General features: G+C 57.0%; 1 protein-coding gene and 1 long non-coding RNA gene across 5 annotated transcripts in view; one reads left to right on the plus strand and one right to left on the minus strand.

The window, feature by feature from the left end:
* The window catches only part of ABR (ABR activator of RhoGEF and GTPase), a 198,509-nt gene that overhangs the window by 83,698 nt on the left and 92,203 nt on the right, over nucleotides 1–22,608 (minus strand). For all 3 annotated transcript variants that reach the window (XM_055131987.1, XM_055131989.1, XM_055131988.1), the window contains exon 2: nucleotides 6,518–6,702. In XM_055131987.1, coding sequence (XP_054987962.1) covers nucleotides 6,518–6,702 — 185 coding nt within the window. The remainder of the gene's footprint in view (nucleotides 1–6,517; nucleotides 6,703–22,608) is intronic.
* LOC129403447 (uncharacterized) lies at nucleotides 4,395–11,709 on the plus strand. Of its 2 annotated transcripts, none has more exons than XR_008629283.1 (3): nucleotides 4,395–4,619; nucleotides 4,964–5,221; nucleotides 11,228–11,709. It is a non-coding gene; the product is annotated as an uncharacterized LOC129403447 (long non-coding RNA). The 2 variants fall into 2 exon arrangements; XR_008629282.1 differs by lacking the exon at nucleotides 11,228–11,709 and adding an exon at nucleotides 9,713–9,819.

The raw sequence follows: 22,608 nt of genomic DNA on the forward strand, positions 1-22,608 counted from the left end.
AACAATTTTCTGTCTACTTTCCTCACCACCCTCTGCCCGAGTCCTGCCAAGGACAGGAAGACCATTGCCTGTCTTACTAGTGAACATTTATATATATTTTGTTCTTTTGTTTTGGGAGGGAAGGTGGGGGCCACCCCCAGCAGTGCTCAGGGCCTATCCTGGCTCTGTGCTCAGGAGGGACCCGTGGCAGTGCTCAGGAGACCATATGCAGTGCCGGGGATCACATGGGGCTAGTGGGGGTGCAAGGCAAGTACCTAAACCCCTGCACGGTCTTTCTGGTCCCCAGTGAACAATTCAAACACTTGACATATTCTTTTCAGGACCTATGGATACGGCTGTGGATCGCTCCAAGTACTGAGAGACAGAGTGCTTGTGCCTCTCGGGCTCCAGGCCACGAGTTCCACCCCGGGTTCTTCCGCACATCACTGAGGTGCGGTGTGTCTGTGGTTGAGGGCTGTGTGTGTGTGTGTGTGTGTGTGTGTGTGTGTGTGTGTGGTATGGTGTGTATGTGTATGTGTGGCTGTGTACGGCATGAGGTGTGTGTGTGGTTGTATATGGTGTGAGCAACGGTGTGTGTATGGTGTGAGGTGTGGGAGGGTGTGTTCGGGGTGTGGTGTATGTGTGGTGTGTGGTGTGTATGGGGTGAGGTGTGTGGGATGTGTGTTCATGGTGTGGTTGTATGTGTGTGTTGTGAGGTGTGTGTATGTGTGTGGTTGTATGTGGGGTGAGGTGTGTGGTGTGAGAGAGTTGTGGGGTGTGTGTGTGTGAGACCACTCACCAGGACTTACTCTGTGTGGTAGCCCAGCATGACCAAGGTCTCTTTTTAAGCCCTTCCCTTCTCTCTCAGCCCACGAACCCCCCAATAGTGTGTCCAGCAAGGCGGGCTTTGGGTAGGAAGGGGCACCCCCTGCAGGGGCCTGAGGAAAAAGCAGAGCCTGAGGAAAAAGAGAGAGCCATCGCCCTCTCCCACCAAGCGGGCGCTCCTCTTTGCCCTCCCCTCCCCCTGAGCTTCCCAGGGTGGCCTGCCGAGCTGGGCCTTCGCCAGTAGGACCCGGGAACGCCGGGAGACAGGAGTCAGCCCTCCCCGGGACGGCCCCGGAGGAGAAGGGCGCCTTCTCACTGTGGCTCCCGACACATTCGCTCCTTTCCAGCTGAGCGGCAGACTCTCCAGGAGGCAAAGGCACGCGTTTCTGGGCGGAGTGACAAGCACCTCGCTGCTCCCTGGCTGGGGGGGCCTGACTGCGTCACCTGGGTCCCCCCTCTGTGCAGGAGCACACGGAGAGTCAGCCCCTGCCCCTGGGGTTCAGCTCCGTGGCCCCAGCCCTCAAGACAGTGGGAGCACTTGGTAGTGAGGCGCTTTCCTGGCGCTGGTAGGGGGCAAATCTATCTACCCCTGCTGGTGTGGTTATGGGGGTGACTCCCTCTGCCCTCCCCTGCCCCTCCTGAGACTTGGAGACCTCAGGGGTGAGGAGGGTGCGGGAGGGCTCACCTGTGTGGGCGCCTGAGCTGCCAGGGGGCAGCAAGCCTGCACTGAGCCGTGGAATCTGGGGGAGCCCCAGGGCGGCGGGGAGCCAGCGCCCCAGGCAGGGTCTGAGTAGATAAGAGGGCCCACTGGTCAGAGACGACAGAGCCCAGGCAGGTGGGAGGGGAACACAGACCGGTCAGGGATGGCCAGCCGTGGATGGGGGCCCAGTCGGAACACTGTGCCCCTGCGTCCGGTCTGTCTCCTTCTCATTTCAGCCGGGAGCCTGCTGAGCCTCTGTGTCATCAGCCAAGTGGGGCGATGCAGTGGCTGGAGGCAGGCAGAGGCTGTGAGCCCATTTTATTTCTCCCTCTTTACTGTGAGACTCAAGACCCAGAACCAACAGGGGTGGCACCAGAGCTGTGGAGGGAGCAGAGTCGCTCACCTTAGGGGTCCTGGGCTTAGGACCCTCTGCCACTGGCAAGGCCGTCCCAGAGGCAGACAGACTGTGGGCATCCACTGGCCCTCTCCCAAATGCCCCTCCAGAAGAGGCCGGTGGGGCTCCATCCCTTCACCTAGAAGCCACTCTGGAGGTTGCTTTGTTGGTCTGGGGGCCACAGCCCCGGGTGCTCAGGGCCCACTCGACTCTGAGTTCCTGGCAGATTCAGGGGACCGTATGCATGTCAGGGACCAAACACTAGTCAGCAAGGCAAGTTCCTTACCTGCTGAACTCTCTCCAGTCCCAGAGATCACCGCTGGCAGGGTTTGAGGAACCATAGGAGGTGCCAGGAATCGAACCCAGGTCAGCCATGTGCAAGGCGAGTGCCCTACCCACTGCACCATCTCTCCAGCTCCTGAGCTTTTCAGCCTCCAATCCCAGCCCCAGGCCCCCAGATAAGTGGAGCTCAGAGTGGAGGGGTCAGTGACCTGAGGTTGTGCCCCCGGCACGTCTCCTCCTGGCCATCCAGGGCTACTTGGTTTGATGCTACAAATACCCGGACAGCATCCTTAGGGATGCTGTGGGAGGGGGAGGGGAGGTGCTGATGATGAGCAGGGATGAGGTTCCCTGACCCCCAGGGCAGATGTATCCCACAAATAACTAACCTTCCCAGACAAGGAAGGGCTCACGCAGCAGCCGCCCACAAGCAACACCCGAGGGATGTGGCGGGGCCACACACCTGGCCTGAAAGCCTGGGTTGGAAGCCCCCAGCCCGACAGAAATGAGGAGGAGGTGAACTCCTTCTTTTTTTTGCGGGGGGGGGGGGTGTTAGGGAAAGGAACACTAGGACAGCGGGGGAGGGGAAAAGGGCAGCCGCAGAGGTAGGTGGGTGGGAGGAGGGTTGTGGGCCCTGGGGAGGGGACTGGGGACTGGTGTTGGAGCAAGTGGCTCTACCTCTCTGAGCTCAGTTTGCTCCCCTGGGAGATGAGGGTGATCACTGCTGGGGAGGATCTGAAATGAGGTGCTCCCGGAGTCAGGAGGTCGGGACTGTGCAGTCTGCACCGACACACATGGGCCACCCACGTTCCTGGAAGTCTCGTGGCAGGTGCATGAGGCCAGAGGAGGGGACGCCCTTGTCCTGCACTGTGGCACACACAGAGGACGGCCCTGGGGCTGCCTGGGCTCGGGGAGGGGAGAGCTGGCAGGGCAGGGCTGCCCACCTACACAGACCCTTCTGGGGGCAGGCACAGAGCACAGAGCAAGGCGGCAGGGGGCGGGTAAGCCCCCAACACCACCCAGAGGGGCTCTGTTCAGGACTGAAGCCAGCACAGATGGGGTGGGGGGGAGGGCACAAAAGCCCACTCAGTAACTGCCCAGCAGGTATTCACGGCTGGCTCCTCGCAGGCTCCTGGCCTCAGGCAGCACAGCCTGAGCCCCCAACAGTGAGCCTGGCCAGGGTGGAAGCCCCCCACCTCACTGGGGTCACATGGGTAACGCCACTCGCCTGCTGTGTCCCAGCTACAGAGCAGTAAATGCTCACTACCCAGTGCTCACGTGCCCCTTCTCTGTGTGGCTGGGAGAGTACGAAGTGCCGGTCACTTTCATGAGTCCACCTGACTGGCCACGGGACGCCCAGGTCTCTGGCCAGGCATTAGTCTGGGTGTGTCGGCGGGTGTTTCTGGGTGAGACTGACACTGCCCCCAGTGCCGAGTAAGGCAGACAAGGAGCCACCCCTCTGCGCTTCAGGACCGGACAGCCTCTGAATGTCCCCCTTTCTTGGGTGTCAGGCCTGCTGTTGGAAGCTGTACCCCACTGGGACCCACTGAGTCTTCTGGTTCTCAGGCCCCCAGAACCCAGGCTGGAACCATACATACATCTGCTGCCTGGGGTCTGGTGGAGCTTCTCAGCTTCCAATACTGAGCCAGTCACTTCCCCCCTCCCTCCCTCCCCCTCCCTCTCCCCCTTCTCTCCCTCTCTCCCTCTTCCTCCCTCCTCTCCCTCTCCTCTCTCTCCCTTTTTCTCTCTCCTCCTTCTCTCCCCCTCCTTCCTTTTCTCCCTCTTTCCCTCCCTCCTTCTCTCCCTCTCTCTCCCTCCCTCCCTCTCTCTCCCCCTCTCCTCTCTCCCTCTTTCTCTTCCCTCTCTCCCCCTCCTTCCTTTTCTCCCTCTTTCCCTCCCTCCTTCTCTCTTCCCTCTCTCTCCGGCTCTCTCTCTCCCTCCCTCCCTCTATCTCCCTCTCCTCTTCCTCTTTCTCTCTCCTCCCTCTCTCTCTCCCTCCCTCTCTTTCTCCCTCTCCCTCCCTCTCTCTCCCTCTCTCTCTCTTCCTCTCTCTCTCTTTCTCCCTCTCCATCCCTCCCTCTCTCCCTCTCCCTCTCTTTCTTTCCCTCTCCCTCTCTCTTTTTCCCTCTCCCTCTCTCTCCCTTCCCCCCCTCCTCTCTCTCCCCCTCCCCCTTTCCCTGGGGAACTGACTAATACAACGACCCACCCTTCAGCTTCCAGGTACAAGTCAGCTGCATATTTGGAGTGGAAAGCCCAAGGCTAGAAGCCCGGAATATCGAAAACAATCATCTGAATTGGACCCAAAATCTTCTCAGTTACCACACCGGAAACCTGGCAGGGAGGGGACCTGCCGGTTCAAATGAGCAGAACCCAGAATCAGAAATCTTGGCTGTCTTTTCCTTCCTCTGGCACCAGAAACAGCCCTGACACGCTCAGGAAAAGGTGGGTCCACGCCCTGCGAGGCGCCCGAGCACGCAGCAATGCCGGGAGGGAGCGCTAGGTGGGGCCCGTGTGCCACCTCGGGAGGGCAGCCGGCCACCTGAGGAGGGGAAGGCCCGGCCACAGGGGACGCATGTGCACGGGGAACCCGAGCTGAATAAAGGCTCCCACCCTTATTTTGCATGACCTCTGGTCAAAGGCATCAATGCCCCATGCTGGGGTTTTCCGAGCCTAGATCTCAGACCAAGTTATTTCCTAGCTGTGCCCAGCTTGGGCTGCTGCTAAGCTAAGGGACCTGTTAGTGCCCTGGAGCCTCCGGACTCCAGGTGGGGACCTCTCTCCTTTAGGCCTGCGACCTGTTTCCCTGGGAAAAACACAGGCAACACTATTACCAGGAACCCGAGCGTCGATGGATGAGCAGAGCGGCCAGGGAGTCGCATGAACAGGACGGGGATGGGGAGCTTGCTCGCAGCAAGGCAGAGAGAAGACAGGAGCCTTCCCTTCAGCAGGCCGCTCGGACAGGTGACATTCTCAGTGCCCCGCCAGTCTGGGCCGTGCCACTGCCACGGAGGACCTTCCGGAGCCTGAGCACTGCGGAATAGCAGGTGAGTCCTCCAGGGCCTCCCTGAGCCCAGCGTGACCGGAGACCCGCAGGAGCTCATCCCTGACTTCCTCTCCCCTCCCCTGCTGGCCCTCAATTCAGGCTCCAGAACACACGCTCCCCTCTCCGAAGCAAGACTCCTGCCTTCCAAAGGGGACCAGCTTGCTGCTGCGCCCCTCTTCCTTAGGACAAGAATCCTGGCTGCGGGGGGGGGGGGCCCTGAGTCTGACCCACACCCTCATCCGTGCCCTCCACCTCCCACCTGCCCCCACTGTCCTCTCCCAAACTCAGCTAGCTGCCTGGCGATCCGGAGCTCTGCCTCCATCTCTGTTGCTATGGCAACAGTGTGGCTTCCCCCAAGTGGGAAGCTGTTGTCAAGGCCCCTGTTGCCAAAGGCTATAACAGCCACCGGGTGTGTGAAGAGGGGGGTGAGCTCTGAGAGTGGGGTGTAGGGTGGGGAGGGAAGGGGGCAGGGGTTCTCAGCAAATGGCAGAGTCCCACAGCCACCTTTCCACGGCCCCCTGCGCCCCCAAACCCCCCAGCTGGAGGAAAAATAAGCATCGCTCAGCTTTTCTGCTGCTCCTTAGTGGGGATCAGTAGCAAGAAGGGGGGGACACAACTGGACGGGCGCTCTGCCAAGCAGGGCCAGGTACTTGCATCCCCCCACCCCTGGGGGAGGGAAGGGGCAGCTCCGATCGACCCCCATCCCTTTCTAAGAACAGCCCGAGGGATTTCTGTCTCAGGGTGCGCACAGGTACAGGCGGTGAGCGCCCTGGGGTTGGGAGCTGCTCTTGGGGGTACCAGGACTGCAATCGAGCAGATTCCCGAGTCTGTGGGAAAAGCTTCTCCCTGGAGCAGGGCTCCTGGGGGGCACCATCAGAGCTGAGTCCCCTTCAGACTCCATGGAGGAGAGAGAGGATGGGGTCCGGGACCCTCAGGGAACGCTACATGCAGCTGTCCCCGCCTCTAATGAGTCCAGAGGGAGGCCAGCCTGGTGTCTTCACACCCCCTAGGGTGAGCCTGGTGCCCCTCCCGCCCCCCAAACCCTCACATGCAGCAGAGGAGCAGAGTGGAGAGTGTGCAGGAGGGAGGGGGGTGCAGGCAGGCAGGAGCAAGGGACAGAGCCGCAGGTGGGGGCTGTCTGTGCGGGGCCAAGACTAGAGGAACTGAGAACCACCGGCTCCAAATACCCGGAGTCCTGCCCCCACCGAGCCGAGCCGGGACCCCCCTGTCCGCCTCCCGCCCTCACTCCCAGGCCCCCAGCCCCCACAAACCCAGAAGGAAAAGTGGGGGGACCTACCCCAGGTGCCAGTCCCTCCGGCGGGGTGGGGGAGACGCTCTCCCCGCTGCCCTGGTTCCGGGCGCTGAGCTGGGGTGACATGGTGGGTGACTCGTCGATGTAGGGCATGGTCTCCGAGCCCTCCGGGGGCCCCTTCTGCTCCTCATGGCCCTCGCCGTCGTAGTCGTCGGCCGCGTAGCTGAAGTCTGAGACAAGGAACAAGAAGGGCCACTGAGAGTCCTCCACCAGGGCTGCCAGAGACTGGTAGCGCAGAGGGCGCCGGCGCCGGCCCCCGGCTGCCATGACCCCCGCCGCACCATCCAGGGGTGCCCGCCGGCCAGGGGCTGGGTGGGGGCCCCAAGCCTCGAGGGGGGCCGGTCAGAGCAGCAGGCGCTGATGGGTCTCTGCGCGTCAGAGGCTGCTGGGAGCTGGGGGTGGGGGGGAGCCACACCGCGGCTGCCACCCGCTTAATCGCACGTCAGCCGCGTCCTGGCTGGAGCTGCAGCGTCTCTGCCGCCTGCCCAGTTCCCAGCCTGAAAATTAACGGGGGAGCAGGAGGCAGGGCGCTTCCAACTCTCCTCTCTGAGTCACCATTTTGCTTTTTATAGGGAGTAGGGAGGGGGGGCGGGCCCGGCGATGTCACTTCCTGAGCCCCTCCTCCTGGGGTACCATTTGAACACCGAGCCCCATCCCTGGGAAATGGTGGGGGGAGGGACCAAAGGAGATTTCAGGGTGGGGGTTGAGGGGCTGGCACCGAAGGAGCTCTCACCCTTCAAACAAGGCCCCTGAGGGGGCCGGGGGCGGGTGGGCAGAAGGCGGCCCTGATTTCTATCATTTCCATGGAGGCTTCCTTGGGAGAAGGAGGGAAGAAAAGGCCGCAGGGAAGTTGGAGTTAACCCCCTCGGCGCTGCTGCCGGAGCCCAGGCACAGGCACCCATTCTCGGGCCTGGCTGGCCGGCTGGTGGGGGCTCAGGACAGCACCTGTTCAGGCCCGGGTCACTCTCACAGCCAGGGGGTCTCCCAGGCCCCCCCCCAGTTCAGAATTCCCATTGCATGTGCCCGGCCCAGGGTCCACTGCTCCATGCCGCTCAGACCCTGAGCACCAGCTGCAGGGGCGCAGGGGTGAGTGGTGGCGGTCGGAGAGTCTGTGGGAGCCGAGGAAGGCCCTGCCCTTCGCAGGTCTGAGGGCCCGCGCCAAGCTCTCCACAGGGGCCGGCTCCTCCTCCTCAGCTGTCACACACACCGGCCCCACGGCAGCCGGGGAATGCGGTCAGCCGGTCACCAGGCCGCTGGCCTTTGGCAGCCGCAGTGTCCCGGCCTCCCTGCACCTGCTCCGCTGCCTTCCTCTCCCGGCCCTGCGCAGACGGTCCTTGGCGATGTCGGGGGACGTGGGCACGCGCATGTGGAGATCCCTCCGACCCAGGGCGTCAGCCCCTGAGCAGCAGGGGTGGCCAGCACCCAGGGGGCTGGGGGCACTGCCCGTGGAGGTGGCAGGTGGTGGGGGAGGGGTTCACCGGGTCCTGCACCCCCTGCTTCTCTGTCACCCCCCTCAGAGCAAGGAACCTTAGAGAGGTTCGCACAGGAAGGACCGGAACCCAGGCCCCTGACAAACGGCATTTCCCCCTCTCTGGATCTCACCAGCTCTCGGAGAAATCACGGCGGTGCTCCCTAAGGGTGGGCCAGAAAAGAGGGGTGGGGATGGCATGGAGGGAGAGGTGAGGTGTTGCCTCCAGAGGGCCAGGAGTGCAGAAAAGTGTCCCTCGAGTTCGCTCCTGCCTTCCTAGATACGATGCATTCCCTTTCCTGCTCCCCAGAAAGCCGGGCAGCTCGAGAAGTTAGTCACAGACCAGGAGATCGTTCCCGAGAAAAGGAAGCAGAGAACACTGGAGAAGGTCCCCTGCGGGAAGCAGCCTGGTGGGGTGGGAGGATGGAAAGATGAGGATGGTGATGAGAGAGAGACAGACAGACAGACAGAGCACAGAAGCTGGGCTGCAATGCAAACATGTCACAGCCTTTGCTCCCAGTATTTCTTCTTGATGCTTGGCCTTCTCCCCACTTCCCCACCCCAAAATAAACACACACACACACACACACACACACACACACACACACACACACACACACACACACACAGGTTGAATGTGACTTTTCCCATGAAGGTCGGCTTCTTGGCCATGACTGTTGTGGTTTTAAAGCCCCTGAGCTTGCCCTGCACCTTGGTACGTTGGGGGTGCTGCAGGGGCCCAGGAAGCTGGGTCACGCCACAGGAGCTGGGCGAGAGCAGGCAGCACTCACTCGGGTGAGCACCATGAACTAGAAACAGCACCAGGAAAAAGAAAAGAAAAAACCCATCAATGGGAGATGGCTTTGAAGTTGAAAGCTACTCCTCTGCATAGCTTTCTTGCAGGCATTTTCCTGCTGGGAGCGGGCAGTGCTCTCTGTGCGGAATGGCGTGTGCCCAGCGGCCAGCTGAAAGACAGCTGTTCTGAGGGGCACAGTCCATAGGATGAAGTTCTGGCTAATAAGATGTTAGGTGGGTATGTGTGGAACTTTTGAGGAAGGCCGCTAGGAGAGATTGCTTTGGCTGGAAGGTTTACTTTGGGAGGATAGTGGGTGGGGTAGGAGCTCTCCAGGTTCCTCCCTCCATTGTCCATGTGGAAAGCAGTGAGATGGCTGGAGCTGCTGCAGCTTTATTGTACCATGAGGTGACCTTGAAATGAGATGTTCTGAACAGTAACCAAGGCTGGGTTCGCACAACAAGCTACCACATCCTCACCCCACCCCAGGAACACCTACCTCTGCCACTTTTAAACAAGGGAAGAAAGGAAAAGGCTGGCTGGTGAATAACTCAAGTGGTAGACCACATACCTAGCATGTGTCAGGTTCTGAGTTTGATCTCTGGCAACGCTTGGCTCCCCCGAGCACAGCTGAGATAGCCCTGGTGGCCCCCAGCACTGCTGAACCACGTAGCACACAGTGAGACAACCGCCACTCCCCCCACCCCCAAAAGAGCTTGTTCATTTAAGCCACTGTCATTTGATTCTTATGTTATATGAAGTCAAACCTAAATGTGACGGATCCAGATGGCTTTCCTTGACATTCTGTCCTGGTACTTTTCCTCCTGCTGTAACTGTTCCTTCTAAATCTCTTCAGTGGATTCCTTTCTCTTCGCCTACCCCTTCAAACATTAGTATTCCTTATCCATCCTGTCAACAGAACCCTGCTCAGGAAATCAAAAGGGACGGACTGCTGATATGTGCAACAGGAACGCCGCTCACAGGCGTTACGTAAGTGGGAGAAGCCAGCCACGCGGCGCGTTCCGGGGACACACTCACAGGGAGTTCTAGAACGAACGATGTTTCTCCTGGGTCAGCAAAATGAGTTGTGGGGGGACGCAGGGGGTGGCAGGAGCTGACTGGAAGGGGCTCTGAGAGCACTCTGGGGAGGGAAGGGGGAGGTGTTCTGTGCCCTGACAGACACTAAGGTACACAGGCGGATGCACCATCACAAACAGGGCTTTCTGTTTGGGACTGCAATCCCCTCCCCCTCGGGCTGGAGAGTATAGTGAGGGGCTGGAGTGATAGCACAGCGGGTAGGGCGTTTGCCTTGCACGCGGCTGGCCAACTCAGGTTCGATTCCCAGCATCCCATAAGGTCCTCTGAGCACTGCCAGGAGTAATTCCTGAGTACAGAGCCAGGAGTGATCCCTGTGCACTGCCAGGTGTGACCCCAAAAAGAAAAAAGAAAAAAGAGAGAGAGAGAGTATAGTGAGTAGGGCAGGGTGCTTACCTTTGCTCTCAGCCAACCCAGGTTCAAACTCCAGCACCATACATGGTCCCCTGACCCCCTGCAGGAGTGATCCCTGAGCCCAGGGCCAGAAATAAGCCCTCAGCACTGCTGGGTGTGGCCCCCAAACCAAAAATAAAATAAGGAAATGCATGAAAACTCCTCTGTTGAGTGACACACGTGCCGGCATGTTGACACGAGGTGCCCTGGTGTCTACAGCTCATTCTGGGACAAAGGCCAAGTTCAACAGGTGGGGTCTAGGCAGGCAGGAAGCAGGGGTGAGTGATGGGAGACGCCCCGGTGGGGACACGGGGTTCTGACACTTGGGTGTCTGTCTGGATCTCTTCTTCAGGGTGAGGGGAACTGGTGTTCCCCAGGCTTCTGCCACCCCTTCTTTGCTCGCTCTGCCCACTGTCTTGCATACTGGGGGAGAGGTCGGGGCGGCGGACGCGGTTCTCTAGTGACTTCCTGGATACCCTCGCTCAGGAATCTCCACTCCAGTCTGTCCCTGGGGTGACCGCGGCAGAGGCGGGACTCTTCCTGCTCGTCCCTGGGGTCCCCGGGCTCTGCCTCCACCCCCACCAGTCCCTGCCCACCAGTCCCACCACTTCCTCTCCACAGCAGCCCCTCGCCAAGATGGACCTGGTTTCAACTGCTCTTCACGTCCTGAAGGGCACAGCCGCAACCCTTCTGCTCAAGGCCCTTCCACGGGGCCACAGTCTTCTGCCCTAGAGCACCAGAGATTTTTTTTTTAGGTTCCCCCAAAGGGCGAAAGAGCAGCCCCCCTCTCCCGCAAAATATACGTCCAAATCCTAAAACGGTGGCATTTAACTTGTGACTGTATTTGGGCAAACAGCCTTCCGGAGGTCATTTAATGAAGGATTTTGAAGTGAGATCATCCTAGATTAACCCTCGAGGCGCCAAGGCTGATGCTGTGTCATTACAGGAAACAAAGGGAAGGAAACGCTGAGTCAGGCCCCGTGAGGATGGGGGCCAGCCTGCGTTCACGCCACCGGAGCCAAGGAGGGCTTGGACCACACGAACTGCAAGAGGCGAGTAAGTCTCCTGCGAGAGCCCCAGCACTGTGCGGTCCTCCACGCTAGGAGTGACCCCAAAGCAAACCGGGTGTGGTCCCCCAAACAAAACAAAACAAATAATTCTCCCCGTCTTCGAGCCTTGAAACAGGCATGCCCCACCAACACTTGGGTTTAAAACTCTTATTTTTTTGACGAGCAAATAAAGTTCTGAATAAAGTTTTTGTTCTTTTTTATTTTTTCTTTCTTTCTCCCAATGTCAGGGATCAAACCTGGGGCCTCACACATGCAAATCAAGTGCTCTATGGCTGAGCCACACCTCGGGCCCTAAATTTGCCCAACCTCCAAATTTGTGATAAATTTTCATGACAATCTTATGGAAATGAATACGGTCCTCCAACAAACACCACTGTTTCCATCTCTGCCCCTGGCACACACTGTTCTCACACCTAAACGCCCTCCTTGCTCTGTCCTTCCAGTTAAATCCTACTTAGCTTTGAAATCTAGCACCACTTTATCCTTTCCTGAATATATAAAGCATTTTTGCAAACCAATGAGAAAAAGATGAATGCCTCAGGCCATAGGGACAGTATAACAGGTAAGGTATTTGCCTTTCATGCTGCTGACCCGGATTGATCCCCGGCATCCCATATAGTCCCCTGTGCCTGCCAGGAGTAATCCCTGAGTGCAGAGCCAGGAGTAAGTCCTGAGCACCACTAGGGGCGGCCCCAAAACAACAACAAAGATGAATGCCTCAGTTTCTAAGAGAACAGAAAATTTCAAGTAACACAAATGCTTTGGTATACACATTAGAGAGATGTTAACCTCACACCTAGACAATGTAGATCTTAGGTGTTAACCTCATCCCTGTTAGATATAAATGTTAACTTCACCTGCATGTTCTATTTTTTAATTTTTTGGAATTTTCCTGTCAAATCAGTGAGGATTTTTTTTTTAAATAAAAGAGCCAAAATGGTCAGGGGATAAGCATAATAAAAAATTATTGGACAAAATAAGTAATTGACACTTTTCTTGATTTGTCAGCCGGTATCGAAAGATTCAATGTTTCTGTATGTATGAGTAGTTGGGGTGACTTTTCAGTCATGCTCAGAACTTATCCATGCTCTGTATTCAGGGATACATGGGGGTGAGGGACTCTGGTGACCATATGTGGTACCAGGGATCAATCCCAGGTCAGCCACAGGTCAGATAAGGACCTTATTCCCTATGCTAACTCTCCAGTCCCAGTTGGTACAGCTTTCAACCAAGGATTATCCTACACTGTTTCTTAAGAAAACAATTACAAATGTACATCAAGAAAGTTACATGTGATCAATCCCAGGACTATTTATGATTGTGAAATATTAAAAACAATCTACATAATTAACTACCGAGGATCGGCCAAGTCAATTACAGTATTTCTCTAAGATGGATGACCATACAGTCATAAACATTATATAGATGCATCATTTTATTAAGGGGAATTACCAATAACTGGAACCGTATGCAACTATGATAAAATCCAGATGTTTGCATATACATAGAAGAAAGCGTGGAAGGCAGAACACGGAGAATTCTCCAGCACTCGGCACCCAGGAATCTGGGAGAAACAGATAGAGTTTCAGCCCCAGAGGACCCACAGACACTGCCTGTCTCCGAGCTGCTCTCTCTTCCCTGCTCCTTTCCCTAGTCTGACTTTGCATGAAGTGCCACTGGACCCAGTCTCAGCAAGATACTGACTTTCTCTGTCTCCCTGACCACTCACATTTACCCTCTGACCTGGACATCGTTCCGGTCAATGAGATGCCTTGGCAGCTGGAGATGTGGCTCAGTGGTACAGCACATGCCTGTGAGAGGTGAGATCAATCCCACAAGAGAAAAGGGGATGTTTCCTTGGACTCAGATGTGATGGCTGGAGTGCCAGTGGCCACGCTATTGCCTTGAGGAAGTAATCCAAGAAGAAGAGAGGTTTTTCCCTGATGCTGTAGAGTTGCTGAATCATGCTAAAAATAGCCCTTACCCCCACCCCCATCCATTTCTCATTAGGTGATATTTTGAATTTCCTGCCACATTCCTCAGCGATATCCTTAGATGGAGGCAATGCAACCAGGAGCGGAACATTCTGGAGGCTGGGGAGGTGGCTCGGCTGTAAAGTCCATGCCTTGCATGTGTGAGCCCCTGGACTCCATCCCTGGCACCACAAAAGCAACTACACAAACTCTAGATGTTATGACGGTGCATCGCTAGGTATAACAAGGCAGAGAAGAGGAAGCAGGCAATAGTGGGGATAAATGCATGGCAGGAAGGAAGGTTTATCAGGGTGGCTAAGAGCAAGGGCCTGGGGTCACATGGCTTACATCCAATCCTGGCTCCCTCCCTGCCCCGCCTCCCCGCTCAAGGCAGTCCCTTAGAAACACGGATTGGTTAGAAGGATAGGAGTGAGAGAGGAGAGGGGGCTGCTTGCAGAGGGCTGCTGCAAGGACTAAGCTAGATCAGCACTTAGTACATAGTAAGCACCCAATAAATCTCGGCTGCTATTATTAATAATATTAATTGACTTTTGAAAGATGTGTGGGTGCCTGCCAGGCAGATGGGGGACGGGAGCAGAGTTCTAGGCAAAGGGAAGAGGCTTGGCAAAAGCACAAAGTGTGAAACAGCAGGGTCCCTGAAGGGAACTATAAATAGCCGGGCCTGGCTGGAACACGGAGCGTGCAGGAGGGTGAGGGGGAGAGTGTGAGGGAGAAGTGGGCGCGCACCGGCACCCGAGGGTGGGGCACCAGGTGAAGTATGGAGCAGGACTCAGAAAAGCTGATGACCCCAGCCGTCACCCACCATGGGGGTCTTGCCAGCCTGCCCGAGGCCAAATTCTGCTCAGTCTTGAGAACCCCCTGGCCTGTGGCCCTCAGGGGAGCGGCAATGCAGGCAGAGTCCCAAGACCACCAGACTCCGGGAGTTACCTGCACAGTGACTACATGTGCTTTTTTTGGGGGGGAGGGTCACACCCGGCAATGCACAGGGGTTCCTCCTGGCTCTGCACTCAGGAATCACTCTTGGTGGTACTGAGGGGACCCTATGGGATGCTGGAAATTGAACCTGGGTTGGCTGCATGCAAGGCAAACGCCCTACCCACTGTGTTATTGCTCCAGCCCCGACAGTGACCACATGTGATGAGGAGCACTGAGTCCAGTCCTGGCAAGGAGCCTGGTACTGGGCTCTGAGCCAAGCATGGAGAGACCAGGTGATTCTCAGACACGTAGAGAGAGGGTTAGCCTGCGGGAGGCAGGCCAGGTGGCCAGTCCCCCCTTCTGCTGTCCAACAGGGCAGGAAGAGGAGCCCAAACCACCAGGGGCTGAAGCTGTCACACCCCTCTCCTGAGACTGGCATCAATGACTGATGGACACAGTCAGGAATAGGTCCTTGTAACTCAAAACCCCTAGAAGATGTCAAAGGTTGTTAGGGCAGGGGGGAGTTCCAGCCACTTTTGGACCCTCAAAGAATCTGTGGATGCAAGATAGAGTAAAGTTCCAGAGGCCTGGGGCTGGTTTGGGGGCTAAGAACACGTGCCTGGCAGGGGCTGGAGCAATAGTGCAGTGGGTAGGGAAGTTGTTTTGCACGCAACTGACATGGGTTTGATCTCCGGCATCCCTTATGGTCCTCTAACACTGCCAGGAGTGATCCCTGAGTGAAGGGCCAGGAATAACCCCTGAGCATCATCAGGTGTGGCACACACACAAAAAAAATGAACAAAAACAAAACACAGGACGCCTTGTAAGCAGGAGGTCATGAGTTTGATTCCTGGAGTCTCTGCATGTCCTGGGCATAGCCCCAATAGCTCTGCCGCCTGTGGTGTCCAGCCAAGTGTGTGGGGATACCCCAACTGCAGGATGCAATCCCGGGGACCCCTGCAATGAAGGAGCTATTACACACCACAGCCAGGCAGCACAACCCCTTCCCCCCCAAACTCACAACCAGAACACGTACGTGAAGGAAAAAGAGTGTGAACCAGGAGGCTGGAGCGATAGCACAGCAGGTAGGGCATTTGCCTTACACACGGCCAACCTGGGTTCGAATCCCGGCATCCCATATGGTCCCCTGAGCACCGCCAGGAGTAATTTCTGAGTGTAGAATCAGGAGTAACCCCTGTGCATCGCCGGGTATGACCCAAAAAGCAAAAAAAAAAAAAAAGAGTGTGAACTGGGGCCAGCACAGATGCAAGCGCCAGAGCTGAAGGAGAGAGCAAACCCCATGGGAGCACGGTGGAGCCTAAATGCTCCATAGCCCTGATGGGGGCCCCTGGCGAGCACCACAACCAAATGTGTGAGCACCACGGCCAGGCGTGTGTGTGACCCTGGCCACTGCAGCCCAACAACCAAGACAAAAGGCAGAAAACGTGAGGCTCCAGGTGTGGTCCTGCCCTCCAGGTGCGGAGGCTGGTGGCAGGTGAGAATACATTCCCTGCTCCAGCGTCAGTGATGGGGTGGAGGACCTCGGGGAGCGCAGCCCAGACATGGATATCACTCCTCTCAAGTGCATCAAAAGGTGAACCAGGGAGATGCTCAGAGGGCTGGAGCCTAAGGTAACTGGGACTGAGAAGGGATCACTAAGTCAACGATGGTTGGAGGGATCGCTCAGGAGGGGAGATGTGTGCTGAACGTGGGTAAAGGACCAAACATGATGGCCTCTCAGTGTCTGTATTGCAAACCATAATGGCCCAAAGGAGAGAAAGAGTAGGAGGGAAACTGTCTGCCTTAGAGGCAGGGGGAGGGGTGGGATGGGGGGCAGGTATACTGGGGACATTGGTGGTGGAGAATGTGCACGGGTGGAGGGATGGGTGCTCGATCATCGTATGACTGAAATTCAAACATGAAAGCTCCGTAACCATAGCTCATGGTGATTCAATAAAAAAGGGGTGGGGGCTGGAGCACAGACTGAGCCCCTGGGAGCTCAAGATAGGGGTTTTGTCCTCAGCACTGCACACAGTCCCCCGAGCACCGAGCTGTGGCCCTAAAACAGAACAAACCCAACAAAATAAGAGGCATCAAAAGCCTTCAGCGTCACAGGCCCTGTGTGCCACAGGTGAGGACAGACAAAGGAGCCCCCTGTCCCCAGGGTTATCCCAGCTCACTGCCAGATGTAACTGAGAGGGTCAGGAACCGGATGCCCACACAGAGAAACCCCATGATGGACAGATCTGGCGATCGCTGTATCTGGCAAAAGTAGACCCAGAAAAGCACAGGCAGTACGAGTCCCTTCACAGGAAGTTCAAGAACAGTCAGTCATGGGCAAGGTGACAGACATTTCCCACAGGGTCAAGAGGGAACTTTCCAGGCTGGGAGAAGGGGTCCCTGCTTTGCCGGGACCAGGAGGTCTTTGTTTTGCCCAGTGCCGGATGTTCCTGCGCTTTGAAAATTTCAAGGCAGTGGGGACCGGGGGAGCGATAGTCCAGCGGGGAAGGCCCTTGCCTTGCACACAGCTGACCTGGGTTTGATCCCTGGCAACCCATATGCTCCCCCCAAGCACCACCAGGAGTGACCCCTGAGTACAGAGCCAGGAGTAAGTCCTGAGCACTGCCTGGTGTGCCCCTGCCCTCCCAAAAGCAACAACAAAAGGAAAACGTCAAGGCAGACCAGGGGGTGCGTGTCGACCATGTTTCCAACCCCAGCACCACAGGCCTCCTGAACACCCCCCCCCCCCGCCAGCACTGCCTGGGTGATCCCCTCTTATCCCAAAAGCTCAGGGGGCGAGGAAATAGCTCAGGATTGGCAACTCATCTAGCACATATTAACACCTATGTTCATTGGGGCTCCTTTGGGGTTTATTCTGGTCCTACCCAGCGGTGCTCAGGGCTTACTCCTGGTTCTATGCTCAGGGACCTACTTATTCTGGAACTTGGGGGGTCATACTCCAGCGCCCCCTAGCTGTATCACCTCTGGCCCAGAGGTAGCACCTCAGGTGCTGAGTCAATCTGTCCTCCCGAGCACTATGAGGCGTCAGACCCGCACGGCCAGGCAGAGCCTCTCTGGAGCGGTGGCCCCAGCTCCCCAGGGGTGCCCCCATCAAAGAAAAGCTGAAAACACGTCCAGCGCACTCAGCAGACTCGTCCTGGTTCTCACAGGCCGCTGGAGAGACGAAGGCCCGGGGTCAGGCCACTTGCCTGAGCTCTCGGTTAAGTGGACACTAAGCACTTAAGTCTGGCCCCTGCCTGAGCCCCACAAACAGAAACCGACCAGGCGGCTGCTTTGACGCAGTGCGAGGAGAAACGGGTCCACAGGGCCAGCCGGGATGGCGAGGGGTGCTCCCGGTGCTCAGGGCCCGGGAAGGACAGGGAAGCTAGAGCCAGGCCCCCACAGCCCTTGCCCCGGGATCAGGGGCTTGTCCACTTGCTACCTGGGGGGCTGCCTGCTGGGCCGGGCTGGGCGGCTCCTGCTCAGGTCACCTAGAGGCCAGGCCCACCCTCCTTCCCAACCAGTTAACCACCCTTTCCCCTAATCAGATTCTGTTAGTTTGTAAGGTCCCCGGACGGCCGGGGACCTGCATGCATCACTTTCCACATCACCCTCCTTCTCTGCCATTCCCCCAAACTGCCTGCCCCCGCCGCAAATGACTCCAACACTAAACAGCACTTCCCCCACCTCCCAAAGGTTGGTTACACTCAACAGCTGGGACCAGGAAGCTGTCCAGGAGGCAGGACAGCAGGTAGGGCGCTTGCTTGCACGCAGCAGATCTGGGGTTGATCCTCGGCATCTCATGTAGGATAACACAGGGCTTGTCCTTTCAGTCTTGCCTCAGAGAACTTAGGTTTACCTGGTTACACCCATCACAGTGCTCCCGAATCACTCCCTTTCCTTTGTTCATCTGTAAACGCTTCTCTGTACCCTCCTTCCCAACCAGTTAACCACCTTTTCCCCTAATCAGATTCTGTGAGTTTGTAAGATCAGATCCTTCTAAGGACTTTGAACTTGTATTTTAAGTTAAATCTTACTTTTCTCTCTTTTGTATAATTTACCTTAAAGCAATGTCCTTTCTGTATGGACACAGGAAGACAGTCAATATTATGCTCTTATAACTTGGGAGTTGATTGACTTCGAATAATATTTACTCCTGGGCATCTGCTTTCTCGATGGAGAAAGTTGGGGACCCCAAAAGCGGGGTCCCGATGAGGAACTGAAAGAACCCAGGGAAAGGTGTGAGCTACCCTGGCATCGAAACGGGCCAGGCCAAAGTGCCACAATACTCAACTATAAATTGAGGGCATGATCATGGACAAATGCTGTCGCGATCCAAAGGTAACGACGAGACTAGGACCCTGCTGGGGTTAGGAAGATTGACCTGGCCTGGGGCCTGTGGTCTAGAATGTATAGTGAGATGTCCCCAGGAAGAACCAAACTTTAAGTCTGATATATCTCTTACTGTGCTCATACAGAATGACATTTCTAGAAGTATTAGAAGTAAATTTACTATAACTATTTAAGTGGATTACTGGCTGAGGAAGGAAGAAAGCGACACACCCTTGTTTGGATCCCACCCTTGAGCAGATCTCCTAGTAATCTGGAGTAATCTCCTTAGATGAGATTTTGTTAATCTCCTGGAGAAATGGTCTTGCCCCTCTTTGTCGATTTGTTAATGTTCCGACCCACCTTTGTGTCACCACCCTATGCGATTGCTATATAAACTAAGACTGTAGGAGAAGTGAGGGGAGAAGACACAGAAGCAGAGCACAAGGCGAAAGAAGTGAGAGCGAGAGGGACTTGGGAGAAAGAGAAGCAGAAGAGCGAAGAAACAGAAGCAGAAAGGGAACGGAGATTGGAATAAACTGCAGTGGATACCGACCAGCCTGGCACTCGTTCTTTCCTTTGCCTGCCCGTCTCCATCAGCCTCCCTGGGGTGGGGGAAGCAGTGTGAGACTACCGAACACGGGTGGCAGGAGAGATAAAGCCCCGCTGCCCTCTTTTGTGACCACACAATCTCATATGGTCCTCTGAGCATGCCAAGAGTAATTCTTGAGTGCAGTACCAGAAGTCCTGAGCACTGCAGGATGTGGCCCCAAAACAAAAAACAAAAAACCATTTGGGGCCAGTTTGGAGGTGATGACTGTGGGGACCATCACCTCCTCCAGCTGAGGGGCACAGGGGCTGCGAAGCTTGATCTCCCCATGACCCGCTGGAAACCAGGACCCCACACAGACTCAGCAGCCAGGCACTCTGCATCCGGGCCTGAGCTGGGGCTCTGGGGAGACCACCCGGCCTGGGTCTCTTGGAGTGATACTTCACCATCAGTGAGTGAGATGACAAGGTCACAGGGGGCCAGTGACCGTGGTGTCAATTCCCACCAGGCAGGTTGGAGGGCCTGGACAGTATGTGAGAGGACAGGCCGCAAGCGAGGCTGGCTGAGAGGCTGGAGCCATAGCATAGCGGGGAGGGCACTTGCCTTGCACGCGGCTGACCCAGGTTCAACCCCCAACCTCCCATATGGTCCCCAGAGTCTGCCAGGAGTGATCCCTGAGTCCAAATCCCCTGTCCCCAGTCCCCCTCTCTCCAAAAAGAAAAAGAGGCTGGCTAAAGGCTCAGGAGGGTCGGCTAGATGCCCTCAGGGTCCCGTGACCCCCATTAACACCAGTAGCCCCTCCAAAGGGGGCTTCTGGGACCAGCATATCTCCCATGGGATTAGTCCCTCCTCTCAGCACCCCCTTTTCTGTGACTGGTGTGGAGGGTGGGTGGGGAGGTTAAGGGATAGGCTTAACCTCCTATAGGTTACGGGATAGGTTAAGGGCTAGTGGCGTGTGGACCGGGTTCCAGTCTCAGTATCACAGTAAAGAACCTTTGATCTGGCCAGGCCCCTTCCCCTTCCACAGTCCCAGCTTCCTCTTCTGTTCCGTGGGGCTAACGATGAAAAGTCTAGAACTGGAAAGATAGTACAACAGGTAGGCCCATGCTTTGCACACGGCCACCCCGGGTTCTCTTCTTTGCACACTGTAGGGTCCCCTGAGCCCTGCCAGGAGTGATCCCTAAGCACAAAGCCAGGGGTAAGCCCTGAGCAGTGCTGGGTAGGGCCCCCAAACAAAACAAACAAACAATCAGACAAAAAATAAAACAATGGTCATTTTTCAGGAAGATTCTGTGGGATGGCAATGCTGCCGGAAACCATGCTGTGAAAAGGCTGTGACCAGGACACCCCGGTTTCCCTCCTGGGCACCCTGTTCCCTTGGGAATCCATCTCCTGGGCCTGAAAAGGCAACCAAAACCCAAACTGGACTTTGGCAAGTGACCACTGGCCTAACGCAGGCCTCCTTAATCCGTTGACCGAGCAGTTCACCTGCCACTCTGAATCTGTGCTCGGCATCCAGCTGACGTCACGGGTCAGTGACACCGTGGGAAACTTCACCACGAGGGGCCTGCTCCCCACTTCACTGCACACTGGCACCCCCGGGTGGAGGGTGTCTGGGGAACAAGTGCCTGCTGACTCCCACTCCCGCTCCAAAGATCCCCACCAGCAGGGGCTCAGGACTGGGGCCGGGGCTGGGCACAGCTTCCCAGGTGACAGCCCTGAGAGGCTGAGAACCATCCACTGAAGACAAGGCCCCCGAGGTTCCACATGGCCCTTAAGGCCAGGCCCGGAGGCTGGGACACTGCCCGTAGCAGTCATCAGCCAGGCGGGAGGGAAAGGACAGGAACCTTCCCGCACAGGGCGGGCGTGAGGGAGGCTGGAAGGATCGGTCTGTTTGCCTGGAAGAAAGGGCAGAGCTGGCAGGGAGGGCAGCCCTGTCCCGTTCACAAAGGGCCCTCACAGGAGGCCCTGGTGTGTGTGTGTGTGGGCGGGGGGTCCTGAGCAGGGACACTCAGCCCACCCGGGGCTAGGGAAGCCGCAGGGGGTAAGGCTTGGCAGCACAGAATTCGCCTTGCATGTGTGTGAGGCCCCAGGTTCCATCCCGGGTGCTGCAACAAAAGAAAGGAAGGGAAAGGAAAGGAGGGGGGCTGCTGAGGGCCCGGCAGCGGCTCCATCCCTGTGCCCGGGAACAGATTCGAGGCCCCTGGTAGGGTGCAGCGCGGCCCTCTGGTTGCTATGGAGACCGGATCTGATCTCCTCCTCCAGCCTCCCTCGGGGAGGCCAGCAGTGCCCGTGGCCTCCTGGAAAAGCCTAGGGCTCCAATGTCAGAGACAAAGGGTTGCTCAGGACTGGGCAGAGGAGAGGTGAGTGGGGGTGGGGGTGGGGGACAGCCCACGAGCGGGGGAGAGAAGGGGGGGCCAATCAGTGGCCCTGCTCTCAGAGAGAAGCTGTGCACTACTGGCCAGTGTACACAGCAAGCCCGCAGCCGGGCCCTGCTTCCACCTCACAAGCCCGAGGAAAGGAAGACAACTGGTAAGTACCACACCTCCTCCTCGAGGCGGGAAACTGAGGCTGAGAGGTTCCTGTCCACAGCGGCAAGCCTGTTCTCTGGCCCCCACTTACTGCTCTTCTGTCTTCCCACATTTTTGTTCACCCAGACAGAGGACCCTCCTGGCCCTGCTCTGTAAGAGGAGAGGAGGAGGAGGAGGAGGAGGAGGAGGAGGAGGAGGAGGAGGAAGAGGAGAGAGAGAGAGAGAGAGAGAGAGAGAGAGAGAGAGAGAGAGAGAGAGAGAGAGAGAGAGAGAGAGAGAGGGAGGGAGGGAGGGAGGGAGGGAGGGAGGAGAGAGAGAACAGGCCAATGGTCTGCCAGCATGGAGTAAAGTCCATTTCACTGTCCCCCAAACAACAGTCAGGCACAAACACTGCAAGAGCCTGTCGCAGATCAGACCCCAAACGGGCTTCGCAGCCAGCAGCCCGTGACCAGCCAGGGAACGCAGACACCTCTGTCCATCCCTTGCTCCCCGCCACGACTCCAGTCAGGCTCACTCCCTGAGCCCGCAGGTCTCTGGAATACACAGACACAGCTGCCCGCGAGCCCACAGGACTGCTCTGAAGGGCAGGCAGACGTCTCGAGAGAGGCTGTTTCCCAAAGGCAAGGCTTGGATTAAGTAGACCAAAACCAAAACAACAGCAACCCCAAATCCCACCAAAACAAAACCTAAACAAACCATTCCTCTAGCAGGAATGCACTCGCACCGGCATATCCCGATTCCCCCACTAGGTGGCAGGAGTAGGGCGAGTCAAGGCCGTTCTTCTGTAGGGTGAGGGGCTTTGGTCTCTGCCTGGTAGTGCCTGCGGCTACTCCCAAATCAGTGCTCTACAGTACTCAGGGAACAATGCGGTGCCAGGAATCAAATCCAGGTTCCAGACCAGCTAGCTTCACTTTTCTGGGGAGATTGGGCCCCACGGC

This window comes from Sorex araneus, chromosome 3 (genome assembly GCF_027595985.1).
Source record: "Sorex araneus isolate mSorAra2 chromosome 3, mSorAra2.pri, whole genome shotgun sequence".
NCBI classification, from domain to species: Eukaryota; Metazoa; Chordata; class Mammalia; order Eulipotyphla; family Soricidae; genus Sorex; species Sorex araneus.